This window comes from Cryptotermes secundus, unplaced genomic scaffold (genome assembly GCF_002891405.2).
Source record: "Cryptotermes secundus unplaced genomic scaffold, Csec_1.0 scaffold612, whole genome shotgun sequence".
Classification (NCBI taxonomy): domain Eukaryota; kingdom Metazoa; phylum Arthropoda; class Insecta; order Blattodea; family Kalotermitidae; genus Cryptotermes; species Cryptotermes secundus.
Window position 1 is genome coordinate 1,070,709 of NW_019729902.1, and position 23,922 is coordinate 1,094,630.

The 23,922-nt window shown below is 40.3% G+C and overlaps 1 protein-coding gene across 3 annotated transcripts in view; it reads left to right on the forward strand.

Annotated features, from left to right (window-relative positions):
- The window catches only part of LOC111865770 (sodium/potassium/calcium exchanger Nckx30C), a 267,900-nt gene that overhangs the window by 86,222 nt on the left and 157,756 nt on the right, over window positions 1-23,922 (forward strand). For all 3 annotated transcript variants that reach the window (XM_033751953.1, XM_023854038.2, XM_023854039.2), the window contains one exon: window positions 21,773-21,965. In XM_033751953.1, the coding sequence (XP_033607844.1) occupies window positions 21,773-21,965 (193 nt within the window). The remainder of the gene's footprint in view (window positions 1-21,772; window positions 21,966-23,922) is intronic.

The window sequence follows — 23,922 nt, forward strand, 5'->3', positions numbered from 1 at the left end:
GATGTGGTGTTAACCGACGTTTCCTAGGAACGTCAGTTAACACCACATCTACACGGTGCCACATCCCAGAAGACTACTTTCTTCATAGTCACCGACGTGGAAACCTCAGATATTACATAATAAAACCATATTTCATTTAAGTTGGATTTGAGGTTCTCACGGCTATGACTCTGAAGAGTGCGGTCTTTTGGCTTGTTACGCCGTCTAGCTTGGAAAGAATTCGGCATTATCGAGTAAAATATCTCCTCTACCCTCAGGATTGCATAGCAAGCCAAACAAGACATCTGCGGCATGCCGGTTGCTGGGTATACATTTCGGCCCTGAAGATGGAAACGATATGCTCCCCTGCTACATCTAATCCTCTTCGAATTACGCGGCGTTACGACCCAGCAGAGCACACTCTTCACGTTTCGATGAAGTCTGACATTGTAATTGTACACTAAAAGTTGTCGAGAAAATTTAATTTGGTTCGTACTTTCGACTGCCGTTTCATCGGTTTCACATAAAAGCAATGCATGGTACTGAAAGCCTATGCATGGCATAAAGCACAGAACTCATGTAGACGGACTTATTTGAAGTGTTTTCTACATGGTGAATATTTAATTAATGCAATGAAAGATATTCTATGAATTACTCCAGATTAATATGTTTCGTGCTATTAATTATAGAATAACGGATTCGTGCAGGCAGTAAGGGAAAGTCAAAGCTAACGAAGTGTAAAAAGTGCTGAAGAATTAGTTAACAAATATATGTCGTCAATCTTAGCACACCTTTCCACTCTGATGCATATTAATCAGATAGACACATCGCGTAACATCATAATATAGGCCTCATTAATGTGAAAGGGAACAAGATAAATTTAAACCCAAACAACAATATCCATGTAAGATATGAGGTCTCCACGTCGGTGACTATGAAGAAAGCAGTCTTCTGGGATGTGACGCCGTGTAGACATTGTGTTAACCGACGTTTCGGAGGAACGTATCTTCTCCATCTTCAGGGTATAAGAAATCCGCGAGCGACGTAGCAGTGTGAACAGGTGGTTGCAGACTGCAGCAACGTAATTTTATTCAAGAGTCAGACGAATCCACTCCACAACCCCACAATATTCCTTCAAGGTCCGTTTTAATATAAATATTCTATGTATCTACAGATCTTTCAAGTCACGTCTTAACTACATACGTTCCAATAAAAAAGTTATTCGCATTGATCATTTCTCCTGTGCATGCTACGTGCTCACCGCATTTCGCCTTATTTGTTTGATCATTGTAATAACGTTTGCTGAAGAGGTATAATAAATTTGTAATAAAATTAAATTTATTGTTACAATTAATTGATTGTATTTTCTGTGGAGTAACTCGTAAATTAATGATCATTAATGAATTAATTGGAAGATATTGGCTATATTCTTTTTGGCAATATATTTATCGGCCAGTCACGATAGCCGAGCAGTCTAAAGGCGCGTCGAAATTACTCGTGCTCGTGTGACTCGCTATACTCGCGATTAATGTGGACGATATGACAAGTCACGAGACAAGCAAATTAAAAAAATTAAATTTAAAAACTATAGCCAATAAATTAAAATACGAGTAGAGCCTATACACACTACGAGTAAATATACAGATCGTCAGCTGCCAAAGCCTGGCGAGCAACTGAAGTATTGTGGACGAAGATTTACGAGCACAGGTATGAGCCAGACGAGTCCCCCGACGAGCACAAGCCTGGCGAGCACGAGCACGAGCACGAGTAATGTGGACGCGCCTTAAGGCAACTATTGTCTTCGCTCTCTCGGACGCCGGGATCATGAGTTCGAATCACACAAAATTTATGGATGTTTGGTATGTGTATGTGTTTATTCTGTGTTTAGCTAGAGGCCTTGCGACGAGATGATCACCCGTCCAAGAAATCCTACCGTCTGTAAAATGGTCATGAAGCTGAAAATTCAGAGGCCGGGGCCCAAGGGGGCTGACGAGCCAATGAAAAAATATATTATTATCGTTTCTGAATTCTGAAATCGTCTCCCCTGTTCACTGTTTGTTTCATTGGTGGTCGAGTATGCAGCTTCATTAGAAAAATCGCTGTCCTGGATGGACACCCCTGAGAGGGTTAGTGTAGAGCACGAAATTGATTTTAGCGGAATAAACGAGGAAGAGAATAGCTACACAGTAATTACAAAATTATGATACAAGCCAGCTATTAAAAAAAAACTCAAGACAGTTATTTTGAACCAGAAGAGAAATACAGTCTAAGAGACATAAAACTTGTGAACCGGATTCGGACCACGGGCCAAAAGTTGATCATGAACCAGACGATATGGACAGCGTAATCATGGCTAGAGATAGGGCGTCACTCCTTGAAATTTACACATCCCATTTGTCAGCATGGACGCCATTCATCTAATGAGGCGGCAAGCGCCGTACGCCACTCAGTGTGGTGAGCAGACAGCGCCTCTCAGAAAGGGAGCAGTTACCACTGATCTTGTCTTCCCTTGACAGACAGCGCCGTCCGTCATGCCCGTGCATGTGCGCAAGTACACGCGGCCCCCCCCCACACACACTTATATGGGCAAAACTGCATCTGAAACAACCTTGCAGGGAGATACAAGGCATTACACGGAATTAGTAAAAGTGGAAATGTTTCCAGACTCATTCTTAACAATTTTATGTATCTAATTGTCCTTTTTATCTGATGTAAATGTTGATAAAAAGCAATTCAGAGGTATTCCTACTAAATATATTTATAGTCTCATCGAGATAAATGTGAACAGGATGTTTTCTATTGCCAAATCAGTACAATAGTCCTCTTTGTTTCCAAAATTTAATAATCGGACACATATCAAACAATGTTAGGCAAGGCGACTGGAACTTGTAATCAATAAACACAAATATCTATTTTGGGAGGGAATTTAATCTTATGGCTTATTTCTAATTCCATGAACGCAATACATGTCATATGCATTGCCATAAACGTAACTACTGATTCTATTCTAATAATATTACCTGTTACTCCTCTCTGAAATATTCAATTTCCGGAAAATGTGCCCTCAGTGTTAGGAAGAGCTTAAGTTGGGGGAAGTGGAAATGAATTTGGGCCAGGGAGTCCTGAAGTAATTTATTGTGCTCCACGTGTTAAATTAACGTCAATTAAAATATCATGAAGTAAGAGGATCGCGTTTTTTTAAAAATATAAGCCCATGTCCTCTCCGAACAATACACAACGAAAATTGTAACGAGTCACTCATCCATCCATAAATGTTGTGGTTTATCTTGTCTCCTAAATACTGACGCGGGTTTTAATTGAAATTGAAGATGTACTTGTTGACCATCAGGTCAAAATAAGGACTTTTCTGATATGTAATATGTACTAATCCTCAGTAGGGGGCACGCGGTAGCGTAGTTGGTTGAGGAACTATCCTATAAGCCGGAAAGTCGCGGGTTCGAGTCCCGATGAATTGGATTTTTTTTCAATTTATCTAATCATTCCAGCCTCACTATGGCTCTACGGAGACTAAGCCTCTAACAGAAATCAGTACCAGGAATATTCCTGGGGGTAAAAGACTGCCGGAGCGTAAGGCTGATAACCTTAGTCTCATCTGTGTGCCGATTTTCTAGAGAAAATATGGGAGCCTCTACATCTCACAACCCTATGGGCCTTCACGGCCTGTTACGGTGATAGCTTTACCTTGACTTATCCTCACGTCCACGAAAGACCAAACTTTTTTAAAAACAACACACTCTATGCAACATTTGTTGCACTATTTGTTAACAAAACTTTTCTTCTAGAAGCTCTTATAATCGCCGAATTAAGCAATCAACTGATTTGACTAATTCCATGGATTAGGGTTCCTTTTGAAAAGATGATAGCCACTTTCACATATCATGTAAATGTTCACATACGTGTACATGTCGCTGGCAAACTCTGAAGAGATGGGTACAATCTTAAGGTGTGATAATTCAAATGTAGATGCTTGGGAAATAACTTTCCTTCTTCTCCTTTCTTCCTTGGCACTACAGCCGCAGTGGGCCTAGGCCTACCTCCATGAATTTCTCCGTTCACTTCGGGTTTTCTCGATCTTACACACTCGGTAGGGCTCCTTGGGCGGGTAATCAGCTCGTCTCAAGGCCTCTAACTGTACACAAACACAGAAAAACGCATACAAACACCCATGGCCTGAATGGGATTCGAACCCACGATCCCGGTTTCCAAGCGAGCGAAGACAATACATGCTCGGCTACAGTGACCGGTGTGGGAAATAAATTTAGTGATATGAATTGATCTGGGTAAGAATAGTTTCTGGTAGTAAATGCGTCTTGCAACAGTAAGCATTCTTTTTATTATTGCTAGTGGGGTGGGACTAAGTCCCTTGTACTGCGGCCACTTCTGGCCTATTGTACCAGCCCCAGATGATAGGTGAGAGTGATTGTAGAGCAACTGGTGGAACGAAGATTTGCAGGGGAAACCGAAGTACTCGGAGAAAACCTGCCTCAGAGCCACTTTGTCCGCCACAAATCCCACTTGACCAGACCCGGCATCGAACCCTGGCCACCGCGATGAGAAGCCAGCGACTAACCGCTTGAGCTATGGCGCGGCCCTTCAACAGTAAGTAATCGTCCATTTCCATATTACTAGGAAATTCTTCTTTGAAAACGATTGAAGTTCTCGCTTCGATAGTTTGTTTTGCTGACTATTGTACACATATATGCTTAAGAGATTTTATACCTAAGCGTAATATTTTCACGTAATTTGATGATGGATTATACAAGTGGCGTAGTAATTATAATTCATTCTTTTATCTCGAGCTTGAAAGTTTCCTTGGATTATTATTTTTTTTTCCTTTATTTTGTCTAGCTTCTGTTTTATCAGCGCTCTTCCCTCAGTGTTTAGGATATTCCATTAGACCTTCATGAAACTATTCCACTTTTTGTCTCTGAGTGTTTTCCTGAAATAAAGCTAAACATTCATTACACTGAAGAAGACGAAGCTTCATACAACTTTCCTGGATTCACTACAGCATTAAAGTCACTAAAAGAAATTCAAAAACTTTTAATACTCTAAATGCATGTTATATAGAAATAGGCCTATCAGATACGAAAGTCGTATAGTTTTATGAGAATAAGATGCAGATTTGTGTAGGGAACTCTTTTCCAATTCTACCGTTGCATATTGTGACATGTGAATCCATTGCATAGATAACTACTTCTAAACAGACGTGTCCCTATTCGGAACGCCAAGCAGCCATAAAACAGACGGCGAGAGAACACAGACCAGAATTTGACAGAACACGGAAGAAGAACAGAATACGACAGAACGCGGAAGAAGAAGAGAATACGACAGAACATGGAAGAAGTAGAAAGACAGAATACGACAGAACACGGAAGAAGAGACTAAGAGACACTGCCCTCTGTTACAGACCTACGATTATGGTTCTAATAATATATTTGATAGAGAAATATTTCAATCTGTTAATTAAAGGATATTGTCGCTATTTGCTTGTTGCTAAATTGAGTGTATTGCGCTCTGTATAGCGTCGAATTGGAGGATTATTAATGTGGCCTACAGACCCGTTGCTAGGCGTTGCTAGACAACGCCTGCAACACATACAGCGAACTGTATAGGAGCAGTGTTTTCTGTGTCAGGGGACAGGCCGTTGTTATGCAACGCCCGCGCTGTGACGTAACGCAACAGTAGGGGGGTGGCGATCACATGATATATGTTTAATGTGATGCGTTGTCGGTCTCTTGGCTATATAAATGAGTGACATAGCTCAGTTGAGAGCAACCCATCTTCTCGTCAGAGAGGATGTTACATAAGGACTATTACCGCAAGAGTTCAGTTGGAAAAAAACTCTAGACCTGGGCCTCAAGGGACCTGACGCCAAGATGAACTGATTTGCGGTAAACCGCCAGTCGTAAAGTCACTCTGATTCTGAGTTGAAAGCAGTTACGAGGGAGAAATAGCGGTGGAAGTACCCGTATAGAGCGAAGCGGAACCGGAAGTACAGAAGCATAGAGGAGACCAACCTGTGAGGATTTAAGGTGTCATTAGAAGATTTTCTGTGTAATATTTAGAGCGACTGGAAGCGCTTGTTCCTGTGTTTCAATTGCGTTACCAGGAGAAGACTAGTGTTTGTGTGTGTGTGTGTGTACAGCAGCGAAAAATACCGTGTTGAACCAGCCACAACGCTGTATTTAAGTGTAATTAAGAGATAGTGTGTGACTGAAGTGTTAATAAATCCAATAATCCGAACTAGAACCCGCCATTTCGTCACTCGTATCACGCTACATGTGACATTATGAACATTGGGACTTTCTGATGACATTCTTCCGTCGCCCTTGTAGAACCGTGTGCAGTGACGTCCAAGGAACCGGAAATTGTTACAGTATTGCATTATTCCACAGTACAGCGTTTAAATAACACAGAAATCGCATTTATAATTATCGGGCCACAAAGCCTCTTGCGAACACCCTGCGGCAGATTAATGTTTGATTCATTATTGCAAAATCAATATTTCGGAAGTTAACTTGTTAAGCTTAGATTTCATGTCCAGTAATTCGAAACGAAACTGACAATTACAAGATCAATTTCCGCGAAACAACCTCACGATTGATGACAGGAATGTCTGCATAATGTTCTTCAAATGGTTGATGGTATCTGTTGACCGCTGCGGTGTTTACATAATGAATAAATGACAAGAAGTTCCGGACTGGAGCCATGCAGCCTACTTTCCTACTGCCCTGGCTTGTGTTGTTACTGTCATATCTGAATAATGTAAATTAATGACCTAGCGAGGAGGGAACTTCCCGCTCCAGGGTCATACGTTCGAATCTTACAGGTTACAACTATTTTATTGTTTACAATCCTAAATATATTGCAGATTTATGTTAATATTAGAAATTATTACTATTGTTCTCTATTTTTGGAAACCTTCTTACTTAAAAAGAGATTTTTGCATACAATTAGGCTAGATTACCGCCTCTGTGGTCTGTTGCTCAGAGTTCCTGCCTACAGATCCAGAGGTCGTGGGTTAGATACCAGGCGCTACCAGATTTTCTGAGAAGTAGTAGTCCTGGAACAGGGTCCATGCAGCCTCGTAAGGGTGTTTCATATGCAAGCTGCATGTGTGCTTTTTTATGTACCTTAGCGCCGCATTGCAGATCTTTTGCTCCAGCTGTTCGTTTGTTTTCATCGTCGTGCAAGAAGCTGAATATAACTATCATGCAGCCGCCATGTTGCTACTTTGCATTGGGCAAAACTGATTCCTATAATGCATCATTTTAGGGCCTATAACTGCGTGTCGCTGTTGTAGCTTCCACGTGACAAGATTGTGCGTCCACCTTACTTTTATTACCAGTTGCAGGAAATTAAGAGGCTGGAGTGTTGTCCAGCCGTACAAAGCTCTTCGTGAAAATCGCTCAATTATACTCGTAAATTTTTCAAAATAGGTAAATATAAAAAAGAATAGAGTCAGAATTTAAGCAATTTGATGCTTATGGTATGATTTGGCCAAAAAGAGAAAGCTTTCGTCTGGAATAAATAGCACAAAGGACCATGACATAAGGATTTAAAATATCAAATTAGGTGTTTGTGAAATACGTATACTCCATTCGAAAATAATTTCCACAAATGATTTTGAGTATGTTAAATTAGTTTCATATATTGACCATAATTTTAAGTATTTGGAAACATAAGTTCACAGTCTCATACTCTCTCTTATATTTATAATAATAAGTATAAGAGTCCTGCGGTCAGTATACCTGCTTTAAGAAAAGCTAAGTTCAAGGTCTTTGTCAGAACATTAAGCCTACTTTTGAACTATCTCTTTCGAACTACATGACATTATAACGCAAACAATAATATTAAACGTTTCAGATTATTTTCCGTGGTTTTTATTAAACTCCAAATATTTTCTAAGATTTGAGATTTTCACGGCGGTGACTATGAGGAGAGCAGTCTTCTGGGATGTGGCACAGTGTATATGNCCAAATTATATGTAAAGAATGATGCATTTGTTTTATATTTCTATTCTAGTTCTAATTTAATTATTAAAATTCAATATACAAAACCAAACCGTGGGTTCACTGCGCTATTTCCGTTTGCCTTGACCACCAACTCCGCAAAGAACCTTCACGTTGTTATGTTTATGAAAGGAGATCAGGCATTATCAATAATCCCCAGACCCCGCGGGCAACATCAAGAATTCTAGACAATTGTTATCGCTATGAATAGTTGCATTCCATGGATTGTTTACATAAATTTTGTATAATATCCTCAAAATTTATTTACTGCGTCTTATTATGTCGCAGTTTATTATCAGCCTTATGTCTCGGCAGTATTTGCTACTTCCGTTGAAGTATCTTCGTGAAATATCGAATGTGTCAATTAGCGATAATGCTGTAATTGATTGTAAGTACGAGTTTTGAAGGTCCAAGAAATCCGATTAGCAATTCAGTCCCCGTCTATAGTCATTCAAACACAGGCAATATAAAATTAAAGTGATACTATTATACATCATTTATGTTTAAACCTTTTAATTTCCACGCTAACGCCTTTGGTCCATTGTTTCATTAACACATTCCATATGTAAAATTAATCTTAAAATTGAAGTTATAATTAAAACTAATTCCTACAACCTCGGTTTCCAGCATAGGATTTAATTTAATTTTGAATCTTCGTTTCCTCTATGTTTTTTGTTTCCTTGGCACTACAGCCCCAGTGGGCCTAGGCCTACCTCCATGAACTTCTCCGTTTACTTTGGTTTTTCTCGATCTTACACATTCGGTAGGACTCCTTGGACGGGTGATCAGCTCGTCGCAAGGCCTCTACCTGTACACAAACATCCATGCACTGAGTGGGATTCGAACCCACGATCCCGGTTTCCAAGCGAGCGAAGACAGTACATGCCTTAGACCGCTCGGCTACCGTGACCGGCCTATATTTATTTATGTACGCTAATTTGTGTAGTGTTCATTCAGTCGTTCCCATTAAAATTAAAGCAAAACTGGCAAATAAAATTAAAATCCGTTATCTGAAATATTATAAAATATAAACAATTTCGTGATCGTAACATTTATTTTGTCTTTGCTTTAAATATCACTAGCTTAGTGGGAAAGATTAATTGATATCTTATTTATGCATATAAATTATAAAATATAAAAAAATATATAAAATTCTTAACACTGGGTTTGAGAGCGACTCAGATGACTGCAAATAACGTTAAAATTAAAGAAATTTATTTCAATTTATTCACGACCTAACGTCGTTGTTATTGTTGTAAATTTCCTTCCATAAATATGAAGTAAATTTCAAACAGATGGAATTTACATACCGGAATATTTTTACACCGAATATTTTTTTTTTACAATCACTACTTTTGGAGCAATGGAGTACCTCAAGTTAGCCGTGCATAGAATAAACAGATCTATTTAAATATATTCGAGGCTCTTAATTCAATATACCACACTCTGTATTTTTGTACAGATATTTTTAATTTACTTAGTTACATCGCATTTTCATCCGTCTAAGGGTACTCAGTCCGAGTCGAGAGGCTTCGAAAGATAAAAATATGTGGAGTCTATTGTTTTTACTTATAGGCGGATTGGATTTCTTTACAAATTTTGGTGTTTATGAAATATGACTCAAGAACTCTGAATATAATTTTTCGTTTTGAAAAAAAAACTTCTCGCAAATTCTAATTTAGATTCCAAGTCTTGGTGATAATTTTGCGAAATCTCTTGTGGAATTATTCTATACTTTGTGTCTAGGGACCTGGTAAGTGAGAGAGAGAAAGATGACAAAGTAACGTACTAGAACAAATTATAAGTTTTTGTTGCATTTTCGGTTGTCTAAATATTCCCAGTTCATATCCTGGGGAGTGGCCCCTGCACCATTCCTTTCTGAAAAGCCTGGTTAGTATGATGTTCTGTTGGCGTGTGTCTGCCTGTCTGCCCCTGTCTGGCCTGTTGTACAATGGCTGGGCAACATGACCCCAATACTCCTCTTCGATTTTCAGGTGACATTTGCATTCGGACGTGAATTCTGATGAGGAACAGAACGTGTCACATGTTATATAACGGGCGAGAGGACAAATAAAAAGTTGTAAACTAATCAGCATTTTAGAATAGAAATCACCGAGCGAGGTGAAGTAGCCTTAACGCTTTAGACTTGTTTCGAGATGTCCTCTATCCGAATCACCTCCAGGATACTGCCTCTCGTGGCTGAGGTTTACGTCGTTTACCTCAGTCTCTCCGGGCGAATGCTGGGATAGTGCCTCAGTGAAGCAACTACTAATTTCTTCCGTATGATTTCCATTTAATCATCTAAATGGTTCAACCTAATATTCAACGCTGTGAAATATGGGATGGTGGCAGCTTCGTAGGGCAAACTTACTTACTTACTTACTTACTCATGGAGCTAAGCCCTTCTGGAGGAGCCGTCAATTCTGCAGCTAGTCAAGAATTTCCCAGCATTTTATGCAACCCAAAGGTTCATTACCGTGTTCACAAGAGCCCTCCACTGGTCCCTTTCCTGAGCCAGCACACTCCAACCAATACCATCCCATCCTATTTCTCTAAAATCCATTTTAATATTATCCACCCGCCTACGCCTTGGTCTTCCAGTGGTTCTTTCCTTCTGGCTTTCCCACCAATATCCTATATGCATTCCTCTTCTCCCCAATTCGTGCTATCTGCCCTGCCCACCTCATCCTCCTTGACTTGATCATTCTAATTATACTTGGAGAAGAGTACAAGTTATGAAGTTCCTCATTATGCAGCTTTCTCCAACCTCCTGTCACTTCATCTCTCTTCGGTCCAAATATTACATAGAACTGTAAAGTAAAACGCCTGCTTCACGAAGCCTTACTGACAGATGTTCTGACGGTCTTTTCTTATTTTTCTGACCGGCAGCTACCGTCACTTTCAAATATCGCCCCATTTGACTCTTCCAATCTAACTGAATTTGGTTTAACCTCCTAGATATGTCTTCGGTTTCGAGAAGTACATACGCTCACCAACTTCGACAAAGTAGCATTCATGTACTCCTTCTCTGTTCCCTACTCTTATGANGTGCTGGCACCCCCTGGACATTCATCATGTTTACAGTTTCTGTCTAGTAAAATATAAACAAGGAATGTGTCAATGGAGACTCTATAATGCTGAGGGTGAACTTTATAGTGTTATGTAAAAGTACATATGTACAGTGTAAACAAGGCCTCTGCCACTGGAAACTTTATTCAGCAGAGCGTGTTTTGTTTCCTTATATATCATTTATAATCACATAAAACACATGACACATGCATATGTACATACCATATAATAACGCCTGCCAATAGAAAGCTTATCGAGTGGATCATGCCTCATGTTTTTACAAAAAAGAATAAATATATTAAGCCGTTTATTAACCAATTAGATAGCTAACCGATTATGTACTTGCCTAGCTAAGTGAGGAACTTAACAAATTAAATAGCTAATTCACTGATCGTCGGTCACGGTAGCCGAGCCGGGATCGTGGGTTCGAATCCCACACATGGTATGGATTTTCGATATGTGTATGTGTTTATTCTGTTTTCTTTTATTGCTAGTGGGATGGGACTAAGCCCCTTGCACTGCGGCCACTTCTGGCCTATTGTACCAGCCCCAGATGATAGGTGAGGGTGATTGTGGAGCAATTGGTGGAATGAAGATTTGCAGGGGAAACTGAAGTACTCGGAGAAAACCTGCCCCAGCGCCACATTGTCCACCACAAATCTCACCTTACCAGACCCAGGATCGAACCCGGGCCGCCGCGGTGGGAAGCCAGCGACTAACCGCTTGAGCTAAGCGGCCTCCGTAGTCTAGGCGTAACGTTCCCACCTCATGACTCAAGGTACGCGGGTTAAACCCGGCGGAGGTCGTGGAAATTTTAAGGGCGGAAAAATTCAAGGAACAAGTCCTCCGGGAGGGACTTTAAGTCGTGGGTCCCGTGTCTAAGAGACCTCTGAGCAAAATTAGGCAAAAAGTTTCCCTCCCAAATAGTTTCCAATGCCTCCGGTAGATGAGGGAAGCATCGGGTACCAGTGCCAGAAGAGGGCTGACCTCGCTGGCAGAGTGGGGCTGATAGCGATCACCCATACTGGTAGGGTAAGGCGACAGTAGAAATTAAAGGGGGACGTACAATAGACTACTAGTCGCGGTGCATGGGGAAACCCACCCCATCCAAAAATAATAATAATAATAATAATAATAATAATAATAATAACCGCTTGAGCTATGGAGCGGCCCTTATTCTGTGTTTGTATTGACTTCTGTCTAGGTAGAGGCCTTGCAACGAGATGATCACTCGTCAAAGACGTCGTACCGTTTATAAAGTAATCATGAAAGTGAAAAATCAGAGGCCAGGGCCCAAGGGGGCTGTAGATCCAGTGAAAGAAAATCACTGATCAATTAACCAACTAGGTAGCTAATTTACTAAAAGCTAACTGATTAGTCAGCTACAGAGTGAATGACTACACTCAATCACCCAGGGGCAGCGCCATAGCTCAAGCGGTTAGTCGCTGGCTTCCCACCGCGGCGGCCCGGGTTCGATCCCGGGTCTGGTCAACTGGGATTTGTGGTGGACAAATTGGCGCTGGGTCAGTTTTTCTCCGAGTACTTCGGTTCCCCAGCCAATCTTAATTCCACCAATTGCTCCACAATCACCCTCACCTATCATCTGGTTCTGGTACAATAGGCCAGAAGTGGCCACAGCACAAGGGACTTAGTCCCACCCCACTAGCAATAAAAAACAGTTTAAAAATACATTTTAAGTGGTCAGTATTTCGTGTAGTTTCTTTCTTTGGTGTTGCGAAGGAAAAAGTTTCCTAATTTAAGATTTATTATAAGCCATATTTTTTAGGACTGGATGTGAAAAAATTGATGGCTCTGAGCATGGGTGAATTTTGTCCCCTAGTGCCCTATAAGCCATTCTGGAATGATATCTGGCCAGAGGCATGCTTTAACTTTTTATGTGTAATAGGAATAAACTGAAAATGAGCGCTGCCTCGCTGCTTCGCTTTATTTACTGCTCACTTGGGCAGGCAGAGCATTTTCTACAACTGAATGGTTTAGAATCTAACGGTTATTAGCTCATGAACTTGTCACAAAGGACAGAATTTGTTCCTTGACAACAGATCATCCTGTCTTCCTTTCAAGTACTGTAGCATATGACGCTCTCTTGTAATGTAGGTTCAAGCAGCGGGGTACTGATTCACACCGGCAGTATGAACTTCTATAGAGGACAGCACAGAACGAGCCAGTCTCCTCTTTCACTGCGTCCACGCGGAGTGCCAGAATGCTTCTGAATCTCATATTTCATCTTTGTGAAGGAAAACAAAAGCTTCGAATACAGGAATTAATGGGGTTTTCATGTCACGTTCTAATAACGTAAAAATTACTCGTTCCATTTCTTACTGGATACATCAGTAACATTGTGGTTTGAACTCTTGTTGTGAAATATAACATATTCTGTGACATAATTCACTGAGAGCCACCGGAACAGTAAACAAGGTCACTACTAAACCATATTCTGAGTTTTCCGATGTTTCTACGTTTTTGAGGTTAGGTCATATGTAGCGTCTTTCATTGCAACCGAAGGTGGAGGAATATGAGAAACATCGGAAATTTGTTCAGCCATACAGACATATTTAAGTAAGATTTTGTGCTGTAATCTCATATTTTGTTATAATTTTCGTTTCTTTATATCTATTTACTTACATAAATGGTTTAAGACCAATGTCGAACAAATACAATAAGAAGAATGCCGTTTTCTGGGATGTGGCGCTGTGTAGATCTTGTGTAAACCGACGTTTCGGAAGAACGTATCGCCTCCATTTTCAGGCTGCAGTCACCTTCTCACGCTGGTTCCTCCCTCGAAGATTTTTATACCCTGAAAATGGAGGTAATATATTCTCCGAAACTTTGGTTTACACAATATCTACACGGTGCCACATCCCAGACGACAGCATTCTTCATAGTAACAGCCGTGAAAACCTCAAATCTTACAAATGTGAAAAGAGTTAACAAGTAAAATTATGCGCTTAGTTTTCTGTTTTACACGTATATTCTTTGTGGGACACACGAAAATAAGATTTTTAACGGAAATGAGATTTTAGTTTATAATACAGTCTGCTCTCAGGTTTGAGTTATTAGTGTCCTTAATAATATTGAATTTTCCATCATTTTAAAATACCTTAATTAGTGTAAATAGAATAACCGAAACCTGGACATGACTGACGATAAACATTGTCACGTGAAAGGAGAGGGGAAACAGGAGCATGTCGGCTGTGGAAGGCAATGAACTACTAGAATGAGAACTGGAGGAGGAACGAGCGGTTTATCCATTAATTTCATGCTTTTGTGCACAGTTTTGTGGTTTTATAATCAAATTAATTGCGAGGTGGGACAAGAGGAAGAAGGAAAGGCAACTATGGTCTAGTAGCTTTCACCCGAAAGGACTGGAGGAACGAAACTTTTCATCAGAAGTTACTGCTCCATTTACTATAAAGTGGTTTAAGAGACCACCACTTGCTTTTAACCTGCCAGATGGTCATTGTGGTTCAGAATGTTTATAGGTGCTTTCGTATTTCTACTACAGAAACAAAAGTCGTAGCTTTTCCAGGAATATACCCAATTCGAATAAAAATAACCTTAGACAATAATTCAATCGTAGAGAAAGTTTTCTACTTAAAATATTTAGGCTGTAATATTGCGTGTAATTATGATTAGTTGTCATAGTTCCTCGCTACAGATCCAGAGGTCCGGGGTTCTATTTCCGGCTCTTCAAGATTTTCTGACGAATAGTGGGTCTGGAACGGAGTCCATTCTGCCTCATGAGGATGATTGAGGAGCTATTTCAAGGAAATAGCGGCTCCGGTCTAGAAAACTGAGATTAACGGCTATGGGGATTCGTTGCGCTGACCACGTGACACCCTCTATCCGCAAAACTTGGCACTAACTTCGCCAACAAGAGGCGGTCGCTCGGTCGGTATAGTTCGCTTGCGGACTACAGGTCACGGAGTTTGTTTTGTTTTTTATTGTGATTAACATCTAGATAATAGACAAGAAATTCTGGGAATAACTAATCTGACATTTTTCTTCCACAACAATTTGAATATCTGATGCAAAAAACATTGCATTTTTAAGCGTAACAAAGTCAAGTAACACAATACAATATGAGATCCTACAGTGTTTGTATTACTGATGACAGGGATTTGTAAGGCACACCGTTCAGATGGCCTCAGGTGGCAAGATATTCATACCAAGTTTCATGACGTTCATATAAGACATTCAAGTAATATCAAGGTTATTACCTTCATTTTTAGAGGCTCCAGTGTTGGTATTAGTGAAACGGGATTTGTAAAATATGCCGTTGAGATGACCTCTGGTGGCATGATATACTTGCCGGATTTCATAAAGCTCGATTCAGACATTCGGATGTATTTTAAATGTGTGGGGGGGGAGCATACAGATACACAGACTCTCATATACACACAGCAAGATGATATAACTTATTTTAATTTTTTCAAGATAATGGAAATAAGCTAATAAATAAATATCAGAGCATATGTGGGGTAATATAAATAATGTGAAATGGAAATCTAGGAAAATTGTAAGTTTTTTAATTCTATAAGTTTATGGCGGTCCCAGCAGCGAAACATCTAACGTTGAAGAACAGAAAATGGAACAGAATTCAAATAGCAGAAATGACATACCTAAGAACTGTCAACGGTTGCATAAGGACAGATCAGTTAAGAAATTGGAAAATACGAAATGGTTTGAGTATTTTCCCTTTATATGAAAAAGTACAGAAAATAAAATAACTGGAAAACACGTACAATTGCCAAAGACAAAACAGAATCCCACTGCACTTCAAGCCTATAAATATGGTCGGTCTGGTAGTCGAGAGAGAGAGAGAGAGACAAAGAGGTGGCATAACAATATTAGAGACAGAAACAGAGTATTCGTCATTTGTGATTGATGCCGTTGCAAGAAAATGTCGTGGTCTATTTTTTGTACAATTCTTAGTCTTTTCTATATTTGATACTCTTCAGCTATTTAATGACTCATTTTCAGCCGAATTTTTTACATAACGTCCAATAATGATGAAAAGAGCAGTGGGTTTTAATGAATAGCGCTTCAGTCTGTAACGTAATTACGAATGGAATATTTAAGCCAACCATTCATCGTTTGCACTGGTTAGAGGGTGTTCAGGACTCTCATCGGTTTCGATAAATATTCATCTCTCATTAAAACGACCGGAAAGCTAAGAAGCACATACTCGGCTCACACTTATATCTCCAAATGTTATTTGCGTCTCTTGCTGTGTTTCGGTCGATGTGTTTCCTAACCTCGCAAAGTTTAACACGCACAATGTTCTGTACTGTTGGGTGTTATTAAACCGACATGTGACAAATTCGCTCTGCCTTAATCCCTGAAGCAATGGAACGAAATGCAAATGTGTCAGGACATACAGTGACACGCCGGGATAAATTGGTTACAGCCATCTCTCAAAGAGTGCGACTTATCTGAGATACAAATGTAAGTATCGTATCAACATTTTTGGTCTTGTCTCGTATACAGAAGATTGGACCATTTCCTAGGTCGTAATCAGAATTTGTTATTGTAGTAAATAATTGTCGAAGTGGTATGAACGGAACGGTCACAGTACAAAAACGAAACAACCAACTAAATACTAACGAACTAACAAAAATATGTTAACACTATTAGAAATTTTCTGCAGCTATAATACAGGGTCTGTTTTTAATAACTTGACGGGTTTACGGCTCTGCGCTGCACGGCGACCGGTACTCTGCTTGCTGCGAGGCGCGTACGAATTTTACCGATGAAGCAGCCGATAAATTTTGGAATAAATGGAAGTAATTAATTTGTAGATCGCTTGATGACATTATGCTTCAAGGCTAGCAGTGCGGTTCATGTGTGAGAGTTTGTTTATGATTTGTCAGCAGTAGACAACGGTTATCAGCTCCATTAGCCATTTGTTCTCAGTTACAATTAGCGAGCGGCGTGCTCTTTCATGTTGCAGAATATTTCGGAGCAACGTGAAATTTTGTATGATATCTATGTGAAATACGGATCCGCTAGAAAGTGTCGGAGAAAATTTTGACATAAATTTCGTGCTGAAAGAGTTCCCAGCAGGCAAACAATTCACAATCTGGTGAATAAACTTAAAACAATGGGACTCTTAATAGATAAGAAATGAAAACATAAGCGCCGAGTGCTTGATGAGAAGTTAGATGGCTAGGGACCAGACTTGAACATACACCTAGAAAATCACTGAAACATCTAGCTCAAGAGCCTGGAGTGTTAAAGTCCACTGCAAGAACGGCAAAATAACTGCTGAAGCCATCCAGTGAAAGTTAGTATTTCGTGCGCTGTAAGTGCAAGAAGGATTGTTGTATTTGTGTTCCGTAATTAAACAATTAATTTCGAAAATATCTAAGTGTGTAGATGGCATCACATTCAACACCTCCTGTGATCTGTGAATTGTAACTACTTCATTTCAAACGGTAGGATCGAAACTTGCAACTCGATTTCATTGTGTCGGCATTGTAGTAAATTCTGTTGGTGAATGGCTCATTCTTTGAAAATTTATACACTCTCTACATTGTAACTAAATCCATGGAACAAGTCACAGGCAAGTTGATTCAACGGCAAATTCGCATGCGACTAGCAGCAAGCAGCGTATCTCTCGCCGAGAACTCAAGTTACTAAAAATATTCCTTGTACTATTCTGATGTAGTCCGATAAAGATCCTGTCCTCATATTTTATTTTCTCAGTGTACAGAAAACATTATATTCCCACTTTCATTTCGGGCTTTGAGTTGACAGAATTGTTAGAGTTATGGAGAGATGATTTACCAAAAAGATGAAGTTCAGGAAAACTGAAGGATCCCTGATCCGAGTCATTCTTCAAGAAAGAGGTTGTCAGTCTAACCGAAAGAAAGAAAGAAGAAAATTTACTGAATTTCTAGAGTTTTACCCACCAAAAATTTGTATATATTTTCTCTAGATTCCGTGTTATATGGTCAGATCGTTGTGAACAAATTCATATAAACAACTAAAAATTATTAACTGCCCTGAAATAATTAATGAAATTCTTTATGCAGTGTTGCGAATTTTTCAGTTGCCATATTCACACCCACTTTAATATATTTGCTTTGAAACATTTGTAATTCATCTTCGTCCCTCAAAATATGAGACCACCTTTCACAACCATACAAAGAAACAGAACAAGAATAAATGGGTGTACGGAAGATTATATAAACTGATGTTGAACCTTAGCGTTTCGGATCATAGTTAGAATGATGGTATGTCAATAGAAGCGAACACTCTAAACAAAAAGAAAGTTCAATGCAGATAATTCTACTAATATAATTGCCCGTTTCATGGCAGTTGCTGTGCCTCATAACCGACTTCATATTGCATATACCCATTATTGCAATGTTACTGGATAAATGAGATCTTCAGCACCCATATAGATGTTTCTTACTTCAGTTCACTCTGCAAGATCAAAGGACAGTTTCTGAACTGAAACTGAACATTTCAAAGTCACAGAATCGATACTTATTTTATTATAATAAAGATCTCTTCCTACAGAAATACAACATACAACACAATATTTGAAGAAAGCAGTCTTCTGGGATTTGGCACCGTGTATATGTGGTGTTAACCGACGTTTCGGAGGAACGTATCGCCTCCATCTTCAGGCTAGAAGAAAAATATAAGAAATCTGCAAGCGNTTTCCTTTGCTCGGATTGTCTACCCCTTACCTACGTTAAGCAACTTTCATACAGAGTATTAAGGACAACCAGCAAGCAGGGACTGTTAAACCCAGTATGAGTATGAGTATGAGGAGTGAGCCATAAAACTGGCCCTCGCACTGCGACCTTCAATGATATATTGTGCTTTAAACCCAGTTTAGTCTAAACCTTTGTAAGCCAGAAAAATGTGTTTTATGGATGTTCCAAACATAACGGCGGTGATCGGCCATGTTGAAATTATATCTCTCTGCAGGTTACGATTCGAAACGTAGTTACATCGACGGTCACCACGAAACCACTCGTGACTCAGCGCAACGCGCCTTACACGCGAACTGTTTCACATTTCATTCCCTCGAAATATCCAAGGTTTCTTCTGTTTCTAAGATTTAAACGGCCTCATTTCAGCGAATTAAACTCTTTCACGTCAGGCAAAACCACGACAAAGCAAATCTGAATATTATAGATCACGAAATCACATTATCGTCTTTACATACCTGCTTGCTGCGTTTTCCAGTAAGGATTCATGCAGACAGACACACTAGGTGAATTTTACCATTGTGTGTAGAGTCAAAATTCTGTTACTATGAAGGATCTCTGAGCCGAAATTGTTGGTCGGCGTTTTAAAGCACATTCAAATGATATATTTTAAACATATAAATTCACATATTTGAAATTTTAAACTTTGCACAAATTCCTTATTTAGTAGTCTGTGATATGAGTATGTTGGAATTCGTTATAAGCTCACAATGAATGCCGTATGTATCAGTGGCTAAAGAAGGGAGTTGGATTGGTAATTGGATTTATTAAACACCTATAGGTCGTAACATAATTAATTATTACACTGTTGCTGATTTAAACAATTTACAATCACTTGACACTAATATTCTCAGGCTAATTCCACTAGTATTCACTATCCGTTGCCTGGCAACGGATTGTAACAGAGGAACTGTAAAAGTTTTACTAAATTACTCACTCCCCATGTCGATGTACTACAGCACATGTAACATCACACAATAATTCTTCTAATTCTTCTTCTGGCCCCACTGTTGTTCCACGGAAATTCGGAAATCAAGTCCAGCACTGTTGATTCTGTGATTCTGAAACACTGGACTGACAGAAGCAGTGCGCAGTGTCACTGGGGAACAAACATTTGGGAATCATTGAAGGAAAATCTCTTTTGGTTACCTCTTTCATGCGGGAATCACAAACTGCGTCTCGTTCCGGCTTGTTTGTTTATTTGTTTCAGCCGTCTCTTGGAGAGAGAGGTGGTGAAGGTTGTCTAGAAAAGTTAAAGACAAGTTGCCAGAAAATATCACTGCTTGAGTCATTTGCTTGTATCCAGACCGGGGCATTATTTAAAATACAGACACAAATCATTGCTGTTAAGATGCATATTATAGGTAGGTTAAGGAAGTTCATTGAACAATTCTGATTGTACACAAGCCTAATACGGCTCTTGCCGAAGAAATTCCTCACCTATAAAACTACAATTTTCAATATGTCGAGATAATAACAAATATTATACAGAGTAAAGTTTCGCTGATTCTAACCGTAGATATACCTTAAGGTTTAAATCTAATATTATATTTAAGCATCCTGTTGCACTTTTTACGATATATGATATAACTCCGTCCTAAGTGCAAACTATATTTATAGGTCTTTCGTTTTGTTCTCCTTTACACACTACATGTTTCGGCCCCAAACGGTCATCATCAGGTGTATACACTCACGTATCTGTTACACTGCACTTATTTATAACATTTAAAATTTAAAAGCATAGGTCTTCCTGATTAGCACTTATAAAATCTTGGGTTCTAATTTGAAATCCTTTAAAATTCTTTTCTCTAAATTTTTAATTTAAAAAATGTCAGGGTTACTCGCCCTATGTCTATAGTGCTGCAGCGGCTTCTTCTTGTTTCTAGTATTGTATAGGTGTTATCTGTAATATACAAATATTCGTATTATTAATAATGTACGTAATGTTTTCTTATGTGTTTTTACTGTTATTTGTACTTACTCTGTGTAGTCTTCTTGTGTGCGTGCCGCTGGTTAAATCTAACTTAAATGATCAAGCGGAAATTCAAAATTAATAATGTAACATTATATATAGTGCAGTGAAATGTCGAAATGCTGTAATAATTCATTAATTGATCTGAAGGCAATTCATCATTGTTGTATCAGCTATTTGTGTCAGATGGGAACGTAACATTAAACTGAATCTCGGAAATATGGTGCGACTTTGGAACTGGATTGAAGTGGATCAACATTCGGTCTTCCCCAGCGTATTATTGGCTGGGTTGCTACGCTGGGGTCGAAATTTTCTTGATATAGAGAAGGCCCTCTACGCTGGGACCCTAGAGGAGGCCGGTGATGGGCAAGTTTGAGTCCCTATTTCAGTGTTTGTATAACATAGCCCGCCCAGGGCCATTAATCTTCTTCTGTCATTGTTCGAGAGATGACAGTCCGAGTGCACTGGCTCTCAATCACACGCCGTATTGATCCATATTGCTTGGGATTCAAGTTCTGTCCAACTTTCTCTTCTGTCACAGAATTAATAGGTGGGAAATTGATTGCGTATTGACGAAACTAAGAGCTTCTTAGGGCCGCGCCATAGCTCAAGCGGTTAGTCGCTGGCTTCCCACCGCGGCTGTACGGGTTCGATCCCATATCTGTTCAAGTGGGACTTGTGGTGGAAAAAGTGGCGCTGAGGCAGGTTTTCTCCGAGTACTTCGGTTTCCCCTGCCAATCTTCATTCCACCAATTGCTCCACAATCACCCTCACCTACCACCTGGGGCTGGTACAATACGCCAGAAGTGGCCGCAGTATAAGGGACTTAGTACCACCCCACTAGCAATAAAAAAGAACTTAAAAAGGATATACTTAGTCAGACATTCCACTATTATTTTGCTCCAGTTCCGTGTATAGATGCTCGCGGAGCGTGAAGAAAAGCGGTTGAATGTCTGTGTGTATATTTGCAGCACGCGGGCAATGCTGCCACTTCAAGCCAGACGAGTGTGGGTGGCGGCTCGGGTGCCGGAGGGTCGGCTGGTGGCTCTGCGGGCAGTGGCATCACCTCACGCCCAGCACCTGGACCGACTGGTCACTCGGGTACAAAGTTCCGCCACGGCCTCCTGCAGCTCATGATCCACACCATCGACCCGCTGCACGATGGTAAGTAGGCGCTGACTTCCTTCCGTACCAGCACTGGTTACGTCGTCTGTAGGGCTGCGTGGGCAATCTGACACATGCCTCACTTATAATTATGCAATATTTGATGAAACAGAAAGAAGGTACCAACTCCACGGAGTAAAATACTTCTTGAGAAGCTAACAATGGGTCAGGTGCTCAAGAAATTTACCCCACCTTACATACTGAACAAGAAGATTTCTTATCTTATTCACAAGAACTCGCCGCTTGATCCTCTCCTGAACCGAATGAGTTCAGCCCACAACCTCCCATACATTTTTATCGTCAGTTTCAATAATATTGGCAGGTATCATGGTAACGGGACAAGAAATCATGGGTTCCGGATTAGATGAAGCTGTTTATTGGCTAAGTTGTTTACAATTACAATCACTCTGAAATAACGTCTTCCAGACAATGCGACCTGATTAGTCTGTCGTTTTCTGGTTCTAAGCTGAGCTGGTTTCTTCTGTTCTCAGCTCTGCTCCATTCGCCTCTGTTTTGGCCTCCGCTCTGTTTTGACCTCAATTATCCTCTGTTCCGTTCTGGTCTGGTCTCTCATATTCTGCAGTCGGACGGTCTAGAAGACATCCTTCAAACGTTCCATTTCACGTGTTCTACGCACAGGTCGCTGGTGTATTCGTTGCTGCGAGAACTTCACTAGTTCTGGTATTTCACTTGCGCGGTAACGTCTGTTGTGTATGCGTATGCCTTGTCGCGTGAACCTGTTTCATTATCACCCCGCAACGATACAGAACCGTTGCCTAACAATGGACGCCTGCTATGATTCAGTTATCTGGCTTTTAGGCGGCGGGCCATAATATCCATCAATTTATGTCTACACCTTCCAACAACTTTCCTCCCTTCAGGTACTCCGACACAGTTTACTGCAGCAGGAATCTTACGCTCTAATGCAAGGGACAGGGTTTTCAATAGTACTAGAAGGCGATAGTCGCTCAGTTTGTTAGGAATATTCAAGTCCTTTCTAGAACCTTAATGTGATATTTGACATTTTCTTGGCCGTGCCATAGCTCAGGCGACTAGTTGCCAGCTTCCCACCGTGGTGGCTCGGGTTAGACCCAAGCTGAGATTATGTGAAGTTTGTGGTGGGCAAAGTGGCACTGGTTTTCTCTTACGAGTAGTATTTCTGTTTCTCCTATCAATTCTCATTCCTCTATCTGATTCATTACATTAATCATCTTATCATCGACGCTGTATAATCTAACTAACTAATTAACGCCATGCAGCTGAGTCCTACTTGAGAAGCTGCCAGTTTCTGTGCTACTGAAGAAATTCCTAACAATTTATAGAACCCGAATTATGTAGGGCCGCACCATAGCTCAAGCGGTTAGTAGCTGGCTTCCCACCGCGGCGACCCGGGTTTGATCGCGGGGTCTGGTCAAGTGGGATTTGTGGTGGGCAAAGTGGCGCTGGGGCAGGTTTTCTCCGAGTACTTCGGTATCCCCTGCCAATCTTCATTCCACCAATTGCTCCGCAAACACCCTCACCTATCGTCTGGGGCTGGTACAATAGGCCAGAAGTGGCCGTAGTACAAGGGATTTAGTCCCACCCCACTAACAAAAAGAAACCGAATATGTATTATCGTGTTCGCCAGAGTTCTCCAGTGGGTCCTACCCGAGCTAGAGTCGAGTCCAAACCACCCCATCCTATTTCTCCAAGATTCATTTTAACGTACTCCCACCTAGTCTAGGTCTTCCAAGTGGTTTCTTTCCATCTGGCCTTCCCACCAAAATCCTGTATGCATTTCTCTTCTCAACAACCTGTTCTCAGACACCCTCAGTCTGTGTTCGCCGGATACTCACAGCGTCCTTAAATAAGAAATTTAAGCTTACACTGAATACTTCAATATTGTTTATAATATTGAAACAGATTAAGAAGTTAATAAAATTCAGGAAATTTGAGGTAATGCAGGAGAATGGGCAGA